The 15,311-nt window shown below is 39.4% G+C and overlaps 1 protein-coding gene across 1 annotated transcript; it reads left to right on the plus strand.

Annotated features, from left to right (window-relative positions):
- Nucleotides 1-3,479: 3,479 nt before the first annotated feature.
- Nucleotides 3,480-9,964, plus strand: nme3 (NME/NM23 nucleoside diphosphate kinase 3). Its single transcript, XM_083779228.1, has 5 exons — nt 3,480-3,591; nt 6,184-6,314; nt 8,367-8,468; nt 9,312-9,424; nt 9,809-9,964. Exons 1-5 carry the CDS (start codon nt 3,546-3,548, stop codon nt 9,924-9,926), a joined length of 510 nt encoding a protein of 169 aa, XP_083635354.1. The 5' UTR covers nt 3,480-3,545; the 3' UTR covers nt 9,927-9,964.
- Nucleotides 9,965-15,311: the final 5,347 nt, after the last annotated feature.

Genomic DNA, 15,311 nt, shown 5'->3' on the forward strand with positions numbered 1-15,311 from the left:
CACACATGTCATTTATATGCTTAAATGTCCTTGTGGACTAGCCTACATAGGCCAAACCAAACTTAAATTAAGAATTGGAGAACACAAAACCGCCATTCGTACCCAAAATCTTGATTATGCCATGGCCAGACATTACAAGGAGGCTAATCATGGGTCACCAGCATCCCTCAAATTTTGGGGAATAGAGAAAACTAGAAAAAGTGCCCTTCTGGGCACAGGTCTCCACCAGGATAGGAATGTAGGACATTGCAGCTTGCCTTCATCTGGTGGTTGGATAAAAGGGCAACAAAAGTAAACTAGAGAGACTGTGTACCAATTTGCGCGATGTTTGGACAAAATATGTAGGTGTACTGTGCAAAAACTTGTTTTGCACAAAGCGGCCTCCTGGTGGCGCTATAACAGGCCGTTCTCAAAAATTTGGGGCAGAGGTTCATCGTTGGCATCCAGGGAGTGTGTGTGCAAAATTTGGCATTGACCGGGTTAACGGTGCCGGAGATTAGCTGCTCACGGACACACACACGGACGGACGGACACACGGACGGACGGACGGAGTGCAAAACATACTCTCCCCCCATGCCTTCGGCCTGGTGGAGACAATCACAGCCCCGCCACGGGGAGGTGACATAATCAATAAATTGCTCCGCAGGGAAGCACAGTGGATACATGCACTAGACACTTTAGAACCCAATGGCCTAAATGAAGAGCTGAGCCTTTCATGCTTTTTATAAACATGCCCCTTTTTAGACGGTCCCTGAAATCTTCTGTTTTTTGCCCTGAGAGTGTTGTATTGTTTTGTTTTCTGATGTACCTCTGTTTTTAATTTTTTCTATATATTTGGCCACAAGGCCCTTAAATATGTATGTGCACTGTTGTTCTTAAATATTGTTTTTTAATTTTGATGGCTTTCTTATGGTTAAATCACTGTTTTACTTTATTTATTTCACTGTTCAACAGCGTTTTCTCCATAGCCACCCTCTTACATTATCTAGACTGCTGGTAGTAACGGGTTATTACATGTCATATGGTACCCTGTCATTGGCTTATTGATAGCCCAGCCTGTATATAAGACATGCCCAAATGCTACCACTTATGACTCTGATGAAGACCGCAAGGTCGAAACGTTAGTCGTTTTGTATACTTAGCACCTAAATAAAAGGCTCTAAATGTCCGTGCTGCTCCAGTCTCTTCTCCTAATATGCAACTTTGATGTCCCTGTACCTGTGAAGCACCGGAGTACAGCATCTTGCAATGGGTCTGGTCCACAAGATTCGATACACCACCAAGATACCCATGTACCTGTCTAAATACTTCCTTAATGTAAACGAAGTCCACACCCACAACACCAGAGGGAGTGCAACAAACCATGTACAACCCAGATTCGGCACAAACAAGGGACTAAATTCTTTTCGCTCCTATGCCACCAAAATGTGGAACGCCCTACCAACAGTCATTAAGACATGTGAATCCCTTGACTCCTTCAAAACCGCTCTCAAAGGGCACCTACGGATGGCTGCAATTCGAAACTGGCCTCTGTAAAATCTGAATCCCCCCACCCCCCCCACCCCCCATTTTCCCTCACTGTATATTGTATCTTTTCCCTTTTTTGCTTCCCATATGATGAATTCCTGTTCTGTACTTTAGCTACATAGAAATGTCTATTTGTATGTCTCTAAATGTTTGTACGTCTTTAAATGTTTTGATGAATTGAACAATGTGGACCCTGTTGTAAACAAGTGTAATGCTTAATTGGGTCGTCCACTCACAGTTGACAGTCTTTGTATTGAGTTTGTGCTTAAAATGTACTGTAAATTCTACAAACTGTTAATAAATATTTCAATCAATCAATCAATCAATCAGCCGTTTCAGGCTTGAGGCGCGTACTCCCTTTCTACATAAAAAATAAACAGTTAGAATACAGTATTAACAGTAAACTGTTCTGAAAAACACATATTGCTATATCAGTGGTGCTCAAACGTTTTCATGTAAGGATAGAGGACCCCTAAAATTATATGTATTTGGTCACGGACCCCCAGAAGGAAAGATTTGAGTTGAAAATGTGTGCAAGATCTACAAGCTCGATCATAGCCCTGTCATTTGTAACTGAGTGCAAACAAAATGGATTTTACTGTGCACTTTTGTTCTCTGGAAAACCTTTCCTAGGCTACTAAATAATGGCTGAATGTAAACTATGCCATCTTGTCATGACAAGCGGATGTCTTTTTGTCATGGTTTCTTTGTGTGTGATGCTGTAAATGTTAAATGTGATGCATCATATCACCAGTATGAGCAGCTTTGAGGGTGTAACTCCTTTGAAGATTTGTTCTTTATGGTGTGGAAGTCAAACCATTGTTGAAATAGTTTACAATAGCCTAATTAATCAAAGTGAAATTGAAAGTGATCACACAAAGAAATATGCAGGAGCTAGCTGGAGATAAGAAGACCCATTTAAACACTATATATGAATATTATCAGAATATAGTGGTAACTTTTTAACACAAACCTTTTTGTTTTGACCGTAAAACATCACTTACCCTTAAGGTGGTTGCACACTGGACATATTTTTCAGAAAACTGACGCAGCAAAAAATCCGAAAAACGCGTACAGTGTGCAGGGACCACCTGTGAAATTATTCTTACTAAAACTAGGCTCTGACTGAGTTTATTTATTACTTAACTGAGGGGGTAATTTCCTGTAGGCCTATTTGTGGAATTTTATACTTTTATCAGGCTTTCTTTACTAGCGTTGGAAAATGGTGGGTACATTTTCAAATTCCATCCATTAAAAAGCTAAAAGTAGGCTTACAGAAATGTATTTGATAACCCCATATTAAAAACAGGGACAGTGGTGGCCTAAAGGTTAGTGCGCCCTTGTTGCCGGATGCCTGTGTGTGCATGGGCGTTGCTGAAAATGAGCACTGGTGCTCAGCTACTACCCTGGGTAAATAAAGAAACAACCATGAATTACTTAATGGTGAATATCCTATCTTTTATCATACATGATACAAAGACAGGTTGTGGTCAGTGCATGATCACAACCCCCAAGAGGGGGTCCTCCCCCAGACACTAACAGAGTGGTGTAGATGTAATGTCCTGTGGTTCTGGTGAATTTTTGGAGTTTGATACCAAATCAAGAAATCAAGCAAAATTACAATCAAGGAGTCCTCAATGAGATGTGGTAGAAAAAAAGCCCTCCATAAAGAGGAGCAAATACAAATGTCATGCATGTTAAATTAATGGCAGGGTGACATCGAAGTTACAGTTGGTTAACATTTGTTTGTATAGTAGACTAGACATGCATAATTCACACGTTCTCTAACTTCTCTCACTTAGTTGGACACATTTGGCAATTGCCAATTAGCCTACGTGTGCGCGCTCGTGCCTGTAGGCTACTTTGGCCACATTTTAAGCAGCGTGCGCGCCGAGTCACGCACAACTCGCGCGGACAACCCATTTTAATTCCTTTTCCTCCTTGGATGTCTGTGTGGACTCTGGAGAGAGACTAGAGTGGAGAGGAGACACCGGCAACTGCTCCTGCAAATTGCAATCATGATCTGTCTTGTTTTGACCATATTTGCGAACATTTTTCAGACAGGTTAGTAGTGCTGCTGGCGATCTATCTACTTAAAACTGCTCATCACATTCCATGCTTTATACATGCTGGAGACAGACAGACACTCATACGTCATTTGAACTTGGGGCAGACAGACGGGATGAAGCTACTGGATAGTAGCCTTTCAACTACGCCTGCAAACTGAAAACACTGCATGTGTTTGTGAGCGTTCCTTTTTTACTCGTCTAAATGTGCAAATGAGAAGAGTGCAGTGAATAACCCTTGTGTTTTTTGACAAAACTATACATAGTTCCGCGCCGCGGCGCGTCATGTGAGCATCAATCGAACACAACTTGGTCAACTCGAGCTGCTGCTATTGTTTCTTGTTTAAAAAACAACTGCACATTTAAAATGGTGATGGCATTGGCTTTGCCACGTGTGCCAGCTAGATTGTTTTTACGACCTTCTGCATTGAGCTGTAGCTAATCCAACTTTGTATTGTTCAGTGATAATGAGTGACGAATCATCATCATTCCTATTAATAGTTTATGTACAGCGTTGCCAGATTTTGTGAGAGAAATAAATAAGCAACCAAGGTCTAGGAAAACGAGCCATAATATAAACCTAAAATAAATAAGTAACTAGGCCACATGAGCACGTTACATTTAGTTGAATTAAGTGCTCATGTGAGGTGGTAACACACAGTGTTAGACAGATGAAGCCTGAATGCAGAGACAGATTATTATTTTATTATTATTGCTGATGGTGATGGTTTCCCAGATTGTGGGACAATTAGCCAAAATAATTTGGGGTCCTTGACATGAAAATATTTGAGAACCACGTCCACATGGTTTAAACTACCACAGTGAAACAAGGCCAAAAGTAGCTTATAATAAGAGGACATGGCAACACTGCTTATGCAGCTATAGTTAGACCTGCTGCCGTTCTGCTACTGTTCTGGTGTCAGAGCATTCAGACTGTCAGTCTGGATACTGGCAGTGCTGGGACAGGACAGGACAGGACAGGACGCACCATGATGTCAGACATAGATGATGTAAGCCTAGAAGACGATGATGTAGGCCTATTAGACGATGTAGGCCTAGTAGTAGTCGATGATGTAGGCCTAGTAGACGATGTTGTAGGCCTAGTAGTCGATGATGTAGGCCTAGTAGGCAATGATGTAGGCCTAGTAGACGAACTGGAGGATTTGGCTGTAAAACGCGCACGGACTGTCTGGACAGAGCCAGAGGAGGAGACTGATGGTGAGACAAACTAGAACTAGAACCTTCTAGATAGGACAGAGCGTCTAGTGCAGTACACTAGAACCCCCCCCCCCCCCCCCCCCCCAATCAAATCAAAATCATTCAACATTTTTAAGATAGGCATGCATACAAGCTTGCATAATATTTGAGCTTCGTTGTGAATAAACAAATATATGGGGTTAAAATTGATTGTGTCCAGTGACACACAATGAACTGCTGCAAACTCGGACCCTATTGCCAGCTGCAAGATACAGACGAATCCACAGAGCACTGCCCTGTAGTCTCTCATTATTGCCTATTAATGCATACATTGAAATTATAGTCGAGACTGACCACCCGCTCTGGGAACCCATTGGCAAAACAAAGGAAAAACAGTGCCCTCTTCAACAGTCTGTCTCAAGAGACTGGACCTCACCTAACCCACCACTGAACCTAAAGTCCAACAATGTTCCCACTGGTTTGAATCAATGTATGACCATGCACACTAGCAGCTAGCCTGGCATTGGCCAGACTCATAAGTATAACGTGGATTCACGAACGCGTAGGGACTCTGGGGAGGAACGTGTAAGTGAATCCACGTTATGAGACCAATGCCAGACATCATTTATGGGGGCTCTGCACAGTGGATGGATGGATTTTATTTTGTCATTGAACACTGTTACACACATACAACGGAATTAATCTGTTGGCATCAGTCCAATGCAGTACAAAAAGCATTCATAATTGTGTTAGTAGTAGCACCCAGTAAGGTACCAATAATACAAGCAGTAAGAAAAAAACAGTATATGTACAATACAGTCAGTGAAGAGTTCATATTATTGAACCGGGGGACGACGACTCTTGGTCACAGTGCCACGATGCTTCCCTTATTGTAGCACATTGTAACACAGAGCTCATATCTGAGCCATAATCAGCCATTGTTACTAAATCCTTTATAATAATACCATCTGCTTGTGTTTGGATTAGTCAGTCCCTGTCTCTGATTACACCATTGTGGGGTTACAGATCTACCGGAGGTGAAGTTAATAAGCATTTAATAAGCAGTATTATCAACTATAGCAGACTTAAAGGTAGGGTAAAATTACATTTATTATAAGTTATGTTTTGTGAGAAAAGGTGAAAGCTCTGAGTAATCGTTGATATAGTGATTATTCAGTAGCAGCCCTTTAACAATAAACAAAAATAGCACGTCACTTTGTGCCATGATATGAGCTTGTATATCTGCTATTTATGAAGAAAGAAAGTATTTGAATATATCAAAACATTTCTAAGGTCCTTTTCTCAAGGTCCTTGACATGGAAAAAGTTTGAGAACCACCGCCCCCCTCCTAATGTACTACAGTACTGTACATGTGTTATTGTTTTGCCTGTAGGCTGGCCTGGGCCCAATGAGCGCACCTTCATCGCTGTGAAGCCAGATGGCGTACAGCGGAGACTGGTGGGCGAAATCATACGACGCTTTGAGAAGAAGGGCTTCAAACTGGTGGGACTCAAACTGCTGCAGGTGACGTATTGGATCAGTGTGTGCACTGTGTGGCAGTGATGGAAGAAGTACTCGCATGTTTTACTTAACACGAAGCCCACCAGAAACATAGTAACGTTAGATAAGCTTTAGTCTAGCAACCCGCCAGAACCGTAGGCAACGTTTTCTAGGCTTTATATTCTTTAATCCATGTTTTGATCGGATCGAATCGATAGCTCTCTCCTGTTAGCATCCCAGTGTAAAGTGTGATAGTGGACACGGCCATTTTAAAATGTGCACGCATCCACTTGCACAATATGTGCTGCTTTCAATGGCCTGTATCTCCAAATGAATGTCGTTTTTCAACGACCGACAGCAGGCGCTGTGATACTCGCGGTCGGATTTTTTCTGCACCAGGCGAGAGAACAACAACTGGTCAAGACCATAGAGTATTAAAAGGATAGAGACTAAACTGGCGCGAAGCTCCGCCCCCTCCGCTATTCATGTCAGTGGAAGTTGCTCAGTGGCGTTTTGAAGCACCCGGAAGGCTGCCGGAAGTACCGTCTATTTCCGCATTTTTTCGCTGATTCAGCATTTGGACACCAAATTTTGGTGTCCAAATGCGGAAGTGCAGCTGGGCTTTAACATTGAGTGCTCGGTTGCACGGGGTTTCCTCGTCAAGAATCCACGGGTCCGCCTGCAGTCCTTCCTCTTACCACTAGGGCCCAGCGCTTCAACATTGGAGTGCCTAGCTGGCCCCTTGGTCAAGACACCACAAACACCATTACGCCATCGTAACATCCGGTTGCGGATATTTGGCTCTTCAAAATATGGGTTGAAAGGGAAAAAACCTTGCAGGATAAATAGATTAATTAATCATGTTACATGTAGACGTCCCATATTCAAAATGTACTTGAATAAAAGTACAAAGTTGTCGCCATTAAAAATGTACTTAAAAGTACCACAAGTAAAAGTACTCACTCAAAATGTCCCTTTTCTCAAGTTAAAATAGTACTTGAGTACCATGTAGGCCTACTTAGTTACTTTACACCCCTGTTGTGTTGTAGTACTCAAGTTCACCCAGTAATCGGCCAGGAATACCATGAATAGTTGTCAAACATTTGCATGTCAAGTACCCGCCCCATCTGAAAATTAATCTTAAGTGATTCAATTGTTACAAATGTTTTACATAAGTTTCAGCCAGAGTGCAAAATGTAAACAATCAATGAGTAATCTATTTTTTATTTTTTTCTACCTTATACAAAAATAGGGCATTTTCTGCTGCCATCGTTCCAGACCCCATTCATTTTCCCCACAGAGATTTCCAAAAATATTTATGTCAATTCAGAATCAAGCCATCCAGGAGGATCCTGGCGATTCATGACATGTGTCATGTGATTCTGTAAAAACTCTTTTTGAATATTTAATTATAACTAGAGCGGTGCCAGTTGGAAATGCCCCACCACAGTGTCCCTTTTATGCCCATATATGGAGTTCTTTATCAGGTATGCACATTGCACAAATATGGAGTCTATGCAGATGTAATAACATAATTGTGATGTCAGAACAGGCCAGCTCCCTATATGGAGATCAAGGGTGATCAGGTGTGATCAAATGGCTAATTTGGGCCCTGTCCAGAGCCTCTAGAGCGGTGCCATTGGCCTCTGACTTACTTGGAACGATGCAGTTCTTTGTCAGGCATGCCCAAATATGGAGTCTATGCAGAGGTCAGAATGAACAGGACAGCTCCATATGGAGATCAGGTCCAGAGCCCGGGCAGAGACCTTTTTGGGGCGGTTCTGGACAACCATGGGTCCGACCGACACCGGGCAGTGGGACACCGCACCCCCTGTGGTGGGGTGGAATGCGTGTGTCGAACTTGAAGTGGGTGAGGTAAACGTTTCTCGAGTTATGTGGATTACAGACGTACGTACAGATGTACAGAGACTTGGTGCATTTATAGTTAGATAAACGATATGCTATAATGTGTGTGTGTGTGTGTGTGTGTGTGTGTGTGTGTGTGTGTGTGTGTGTGTGTGTGTGTGTGTGTGTGTGTGTGTGTGTGTGTGTGTGTGTGTGTGTGTGTGTTTTCAGGCTTCTGAGGATCTACTACGTGAACACTACTGGGAGCTGAGAGGAAAACCCTTCTTTAGTGGACTAATTCGCTACATGAGCTCTGGGCCTGTTGTTGCCATGGTGAGATCTAACACACACACACACACACACACACACACACACACACACACTTGTGTATTGTTACCAAGCGTAGAGTTTAACCCATTAGGACCACAGGCTAATTCTACAAATGTTTATTACACATAAAATTATTATTATTATACTATTTTCACAATATTTATACAGATTTGCACAAATGTTCACCATTCTTCAACAATAGAAGATCTACAAGCTCATGACACGGGGACTACCCATAACTCGAACCCGAACATGCGCTGCTCCCGTGCTTGCGGTTTAAGGATTATGGTTATGGTTAGGGTTAGGGATAGGGTTAGTAATTTCGGAACAATGAGCCTTTGTCCTAATGACCAAGTGACGCGCCATGAGAGCTTGTATATCAGCTATTTTTGAATAGCCAAAGTATAAAATAATGCTTTTTGCCTCAAATCTACAATTCCCGCTAAATTGTTGAATTTCACAGTTTAAGCTCATTGAACTGTGAACTTAAACTGTTTAATGAGTGGCCCTCGTTTGATGGGCCTTTTCTATGTCCAACTTCTTACAGTACGAGAGAGACGATATAAATTAATCTGTTGAAATAGCTAAAAAATAGCTAAAATACCTGCTCAACATTTTGAAAATAGTGAAAATAGCAGATATTAGGCCAAGCTGAAGTTGATAAATTATCTTTGAGGGGGAGAGATGGGGAAACTCCCTGTTATTGAACAAACACTCTACACTTAGCAATTATTTCTATTATTTAGTTTTACAGAAACACATATTATAACTCAGCATATTGTGAAAGAAACATTCAGTTCGTGATAAGCTGTGGGTGTTGTTCACGTATATGTTTGCGTTTTGCAGGTGTGGCAGGGTTTGGATGTGGTCAAGATGTCTCGCAAGATGTTGGGAGAGACCAACCCCAGAGACTCACCGCCTGGAACCATACGAGGAGACTATGGTGTCGAAGTGGGCAGGTATGACACCCACCACCAGTAACCAATTGAACCACTTAAACCCTCTTATCGAGTGTAGACCAATGGTTCCCAAACCTTTTAGCTCAAGACCCAAACATTCTTTTTGACGTTTGCCTGGGACCCAAACTAGTGAAAATTAGAGATCTACTTGTTGATCGGCTGTTTGCACTACTTCTTACAACATTTTTCTAATTTATAGAATTTCTTAGATTTTCTTTTTTTCATTTCTTCATGAAATTACTGAAAATAATAATTCATGTTTTTTGAAAATATTTTGAAAGGGACTCATAAAAATGTGGCCCACAAATGGGTCCTAACCCACTCTAGACCAGTGATTCCTTTTCATGTCAAGGACCAAATATAATCAATACTGTTGTGTTGCAGGAACGTGGTCCATGGCAGTGACTCTGTGGAGAGCGCTCAGAGGGAGATTGCACTGTGGTTCCGCCTCAACGAACTGCACTGCTGGGAGGACAGCAGCAGCCACTGGCTGTACGCGTGATAGACAGACACGCACACACGCACACACGCAAGCACACACACACACACACACACACACACTAGGGCTGTCACGATTACAACATTTAAGTTGATGCAAATAATTGTGTTTATAATGATTTCATTGTGTATTTTTGGCCGTGAACATATCGAAGCATATGAATACATTACAGTTCTGTTTGGCCTTTTAGGCTTCGTATTAAAGATTTTCATAGGGCAGATATGGCAAATAACCGACACAAAGAATTGCAATAATTGTGTCAAACACACCTGTTTGTTTCAACCACATTCAAACCACACAACACCATGTGGTGTTGCTCTTGAGTAAATATTCTTAGTTACTTTCCACCACTGGTAATGTATCGTACAGAGTATAATCCTTGGTCTTAAAATAATGCCTAATTTATACACCCAATACTGATCTTCAAGCTACCGCAAAAAACATTATCTTGAAGATATCGACTGTGTCGGATGGAAACCGTCCAAAACTGTTGCTTTTCAGCCTTCAGAACCAAAAAGTAGCAAAAGCAGCAGATCTACAAGCTCAAAACGCTGTGCGAACGCTGTAGTAGGGTGCAAATTTACCCCAAAAAAACACAATAGGTAAAAATAAGAGGTTTCTGCCCCAAACCCCAGCATCCGTATTCTGGGGGAAATGTTTGCAGAAAATAGCAGATTTACAAGCCCTTAGAATGTAAACATTATTTTGACTCATGCAGAGGATTATACTGTGTAGAACTGTAGATACATTTGTATTTTTTTATTTTTGCCTTTTGCAAACAGCTGTACCAGCAGGAGCCGACATTGTTGCTTTGCAACACGTCTGTGTTCTTAGCTTTGGAAATGTTACATTTTCACAAGTATCTGTTACAGATTACTGCAGAATTGGAAAAATATGATAATTTACTACATAATACAACATGATTACTTTACAACTAATGGTTTTGAATCAGGACCAGTGCACATATCTTAAATGTGGTTCCCCCCTTGAATTATGAACAGCCCTTGACATTTGCAAGATGCAAGAATCAGTTTGTTTTCTACCAGTGCTGAATTCCCATACTTGATCATGAATGTGCAATATATTAATTGTTTTTCGTTTTCCGGGGGGGGGGGGGGGGGTTCTTTAATTTTGTAAATTGTGATTCAATGTTGTCAAAATGAACACTGCAAAGCAATGACCAAATTCCAGTCTAGTAGTTCTAGTAATTCTAGTAGTCGATATAATATACAAAATTAAGAAATGAATAAGTGACTGCTTAATTAAGTGAATTTTTAATAGGACCTTCTAGCAGTTAATTTCGTTAAAGAAACACATTTCTACCATGTAAAGCCCATGTTTTGAAAAACAAACAAACAAAACAAACAAACCTTTTTTTAACCTAGTTTTTCATCATTTTTGACCATGGGCTATAGCCCCTACCATACGGCATACTATAGCACGCCGTTTTTCATCATTTTTGAGGATTTGAAAAAAAAAAAAAAAAAAAAACATGGGTTATAGCCCATCGTTTTTTTATTATTATTATTTTTTATCCTCGTTTTTCATCATTTTTGACCATGGGCTATAGCCCAAATCGTACGGCATACTATAGCACGCCGTTTTTCATCATTTTTGAGGATTTGAAAAAACATTAAAAAATGAAAAAAAACGATGGGTTATATAGCCCATCTTTTTTTATTATTATTATTTTTTATCCTCGTTTTTCATCATTTTGGACCATGGGCTATAGGCCCATATCGTACTGCATACTATAGCACGCTGTTTTTCATCATTTTTGAGGATTTAAAATAAAATAAAAACATGGGTTCTTTTAAGTTGTGTTCGCGAAATACTTCGCTCTATGGGGGAAAGCCTCCCATATAGCACGCCATTTTTCATAATTTTTGAGGATTTTATCCTCGTTTTTCATCATTTTTGACCATGGGTAATATAGTCCAAATCGTACGGCATACTATAGCACGCCGTTTTCTTTTTGAGGATTTGAAAAAACATGGCAAAATGAAAAAAACTATGGCTTATAGCCCATCGTTTTTTGAATTTTTGAATTTTTTTTTATCCTCGTTTTTCATCATTTTGGACCATGGGCTATAGCCCATATCGTACTGCATACTATAGCACGCTGTTTTTCATCATTTTTGAGGATTTGAAAAAACATGAAAAATGAAAAAAACGATGGGTTATAGCCCATCGTTTTTTTTATAAAAATAAAAATAATTATCCTCGTTTTTCATCATTTTTGACCATGGGTAGTATAGCCCAAATCGTACGGCATACTATAGCACGCCATTTTTCATCATTTTTGAGGATTTGAAAAAACATGAAAAATGAAAAAAACGATGGGTTATAGCCCATCGTTTGTTTAATTTTTGAAAAATATATATATCCTCGTTTTTCATCATTTTGGACCATGGGCTATAGCCCATATCGTACGGCATACTATAGCACGCCGTTTTTCATCGTTTTTGAGGATTTGAAAAAAAAGAAAAAAAAAACATGGGTTATAGCCCATCGTTTTTTGAAATTTTGAAGAAAAAAGAATTACCTCGTTTTTCATCATTTTGACCATGGGCTATAGCCCCTACCATACGGCATACTATAGCACGCCGTTTTTCATCATTTTTGAGGATTTGAAAAAAAAACAAAAAAACATGGGTTATAGCCCATCGTTTTTTTATTATTATTTTTTTTTTATCCTCGTTTTTCATCATTTTTGAAAAATGAAAAAAACATGGGTTATAGCCCATCGTTTATTTATTTATTTATGGGTTTTTTTTATCCTCGTTTTTCATCATTTTTGACCATGGGTAGTATAGCCCAAATCGTACGGCATACTATAGCACGCCGTTTTTCATCATTTTTGAGGATTTGAAAAAACATGAAAAAATGAAAAAAACGATGGGTTATAGCCCATCGTTTTTTTTTATTTAAAAAAAAAATATATATCCTCGTTTTTCATCATTTTGGACCATGGGCTATAGCCCATATCGTACGGCATACTATAGCACGGCGTTTTTCTTCGTTTTTGAGGATTTAAAAAAAAAAAAAAAAAACATGGGTTATAGCCCATCGTTTTTTTTATAAAAATAATAATAATTATCCTCGTTTTTCATCATTTTTGACCATGGGTAGTATAGCCCAAATCGTACGGCATACTATAGCACGCCATTTTTCATCATTTTTGAGGATTTGAAAAAACATGAAAAATGAAAAAAACGATGGGTTATAGCCCATCGTTTGTTTAATTTTTGAAAAATATATATATCCTCGTTTTTCATCATTTTGGACCATGGGCTATAGCCCATATCGTACGGCATACTATAGCACGCCGTTTTTCATCGTTTTTGAGGATTTGAAAAAAAAAAAAAAAAAACATGGGTTATAGCCCATCGTTTTTTGAAATTTTGAAGAAAAAAGAATTACCTCGTTTTTCATCATTTTGACCATGGGCTATAGCCCCTACCATACGGCATACTATAGCACGCCGTTTTTCATCATTTTTGAGGATTTGAAAAAAAACAAAAAAAACATGGGTTATAGCCCATCGTTTTTTTATTATTATTTTTTTTTTTATCCTCGTTTTTCATCATTTTTGAAAAATGAAAAAAACATGGGTTATAGCCCATCGTTTTTTTATTTATTTATGGGGTTTTTTTATCCTCGTTTTTCATCATTTTTGACCATGGGTAGTATAGCCCAAATCGTACGGCATACTATAGCACGCCGTTTTTCATCATTTTTGAGGATTTGAAAAAACATGAAAAAATGAAAAAAACGATGGGTTATAGCCCATCGTTTTTTTTTATTTTTTAAAAAAATATATATCCTCGTTTTTCATCATTTTGGACCATGGGCTATAGCCCATATCGTACGGCATACTATAGCACGGCGTTTTTCTTCGTTTTTGAGGATTTGAAAAAAAAAAAAAAAAAACATGGGTTATAGCCCATCGTTTTTTGAAATTTTGAAAATATAAAATAACCTCGTTTTTCATCATTTTTGACCATGGGCTATAGCCCAAATCGTACGGCATACTATAGCACGCCGTTTTTCATCATTTTTGAGGATTTGAAAAAACATTAAAAAATTAAAAAAACGATGGGTTATATAGCCCATCGTTTTTTGAATTTTTGATTTTTTTTTTTATCCTTGTTAGTGTGGTTGCCCGAATGGGCAACCAGACTCTTGTAACTGTGACACTTTATTATTTCACTGGAGTAGTCTTTATTTTGACGCTTTATACCTCCCACACTGTACGCTGTACGCACTTGAGCCATATGTCAAATTGACCGGAAAAATCGGGAATCGTGTGCTTGTATTTTGTTAAGAGAAATGTTGTATAGTTTAATTGATATGAATTTATTAGTGAATTAAATTTCCCCATTGACATGAATGGGAAAAGGCAAAAATTCACATTCAAGTATTTGTTCCTCGGAGACTGTAATCACTATAGTTACAAAACTTTTAGGGATAATTCCACATTATCCCTAAAATTATTTAACCTTAAAATTTTATCGGTCGGCCTCATGGTGGCGCTATAACAGCCCACTTTACCTTTTGGCTTATAACTCTTGAACCATAGGTCGTAAAATAAAAAATATTTTTCCCCTGGATTCCTTGGGTCATGACGCATCTCCCCATATAGGCCACGCCCATTTCCGCCATGATAGATTTTCCGCCATTTTGAATTTTGTCCAAAACACACTTTTTGCTTTTCCTCCTACAGATTTTGTCCAAATCTCACAGAAATCGGCACACGTGATCTCTGGACCCATCCAATTAAAACTGAACTGCAGAATTTTGAAAGTGCGTATCGTTCGGCCGTAATCGTCTTCCGAAGTTAGTAGGAGGGGCCTATATCACAAAAAATGCCATAAATCACGAACGGAATGTCCAATCCATCCCACATTTCAATCACATGTCAAAGCAATTCCATTTTCATCCATAGGGGGCGCCGCAAATGCGAGAAATGTAACCGTTTGTCGCAAAAACATGAATTTCGGGGGTTAAATCCCCTCCGAATTACTTACGCATGATCTAAGGCGTGACTTGAAATTGTAATTGGCTGGCAATACTAGTGGGAGGGGCATATGTAAGCCACTGCGGCAACCACACTCAAATTTGTGATGCCTTTGACAGATGTTTGTAGAAGTCGTTCAGTTATTGTTACATCATTTTGTAATTAACCTCTTAAGTCCTACATAATATATACACTTAGTCGCACAACAATGTTCAATTGTAAAAATGACTGATCTACAAACTCACAACACAGCATTGTGAGGCTGTTTTTGAACATTTGTAAAGGATAATTTCACATGTTTCAAGTGATTAAAGGATGGATGGCTTTGCTGGCATTTAATGTGAATCACCACCAGCCCAGGTGAAATG

The sequence above is a fragment of the Protomyctophum parallelum genome, assembly GCF_964188405.1.
Source record: "Protomyctophum parallelum genome assembly, chromosome: 13".
NCBI lineage: Eukaryota > Metazoa > Chordata > Actinopteri > Myctophiformes > Myctophidae > Protomyctophum > Protomyctophum parallelum.

Bases quoted from the DNA above. Each gene is read 5' to 3' on its own strand.
- nme3 (XM_083779228.1), top strand. From the start codon at position 3,546: ATGATCTGTCTTGTTTTGACCATATTTGCGAACATTTTTCAGACAG. The intron at 3,592-6,183 runs GTTAGTAGTGCT...TTTTGCCTGTAG, and splicing joins TGCGAACATTTTTCAGACAG to GCTGGCCTGGGCCCAATGAG. The intron at 9,425-9,808 runs GTATGACACCCA...GTTGTGTTGCAG, and splicing joins TATGGTGTCGAAGTGGGCAG to GAACGTGGTCCATGGCAGTG.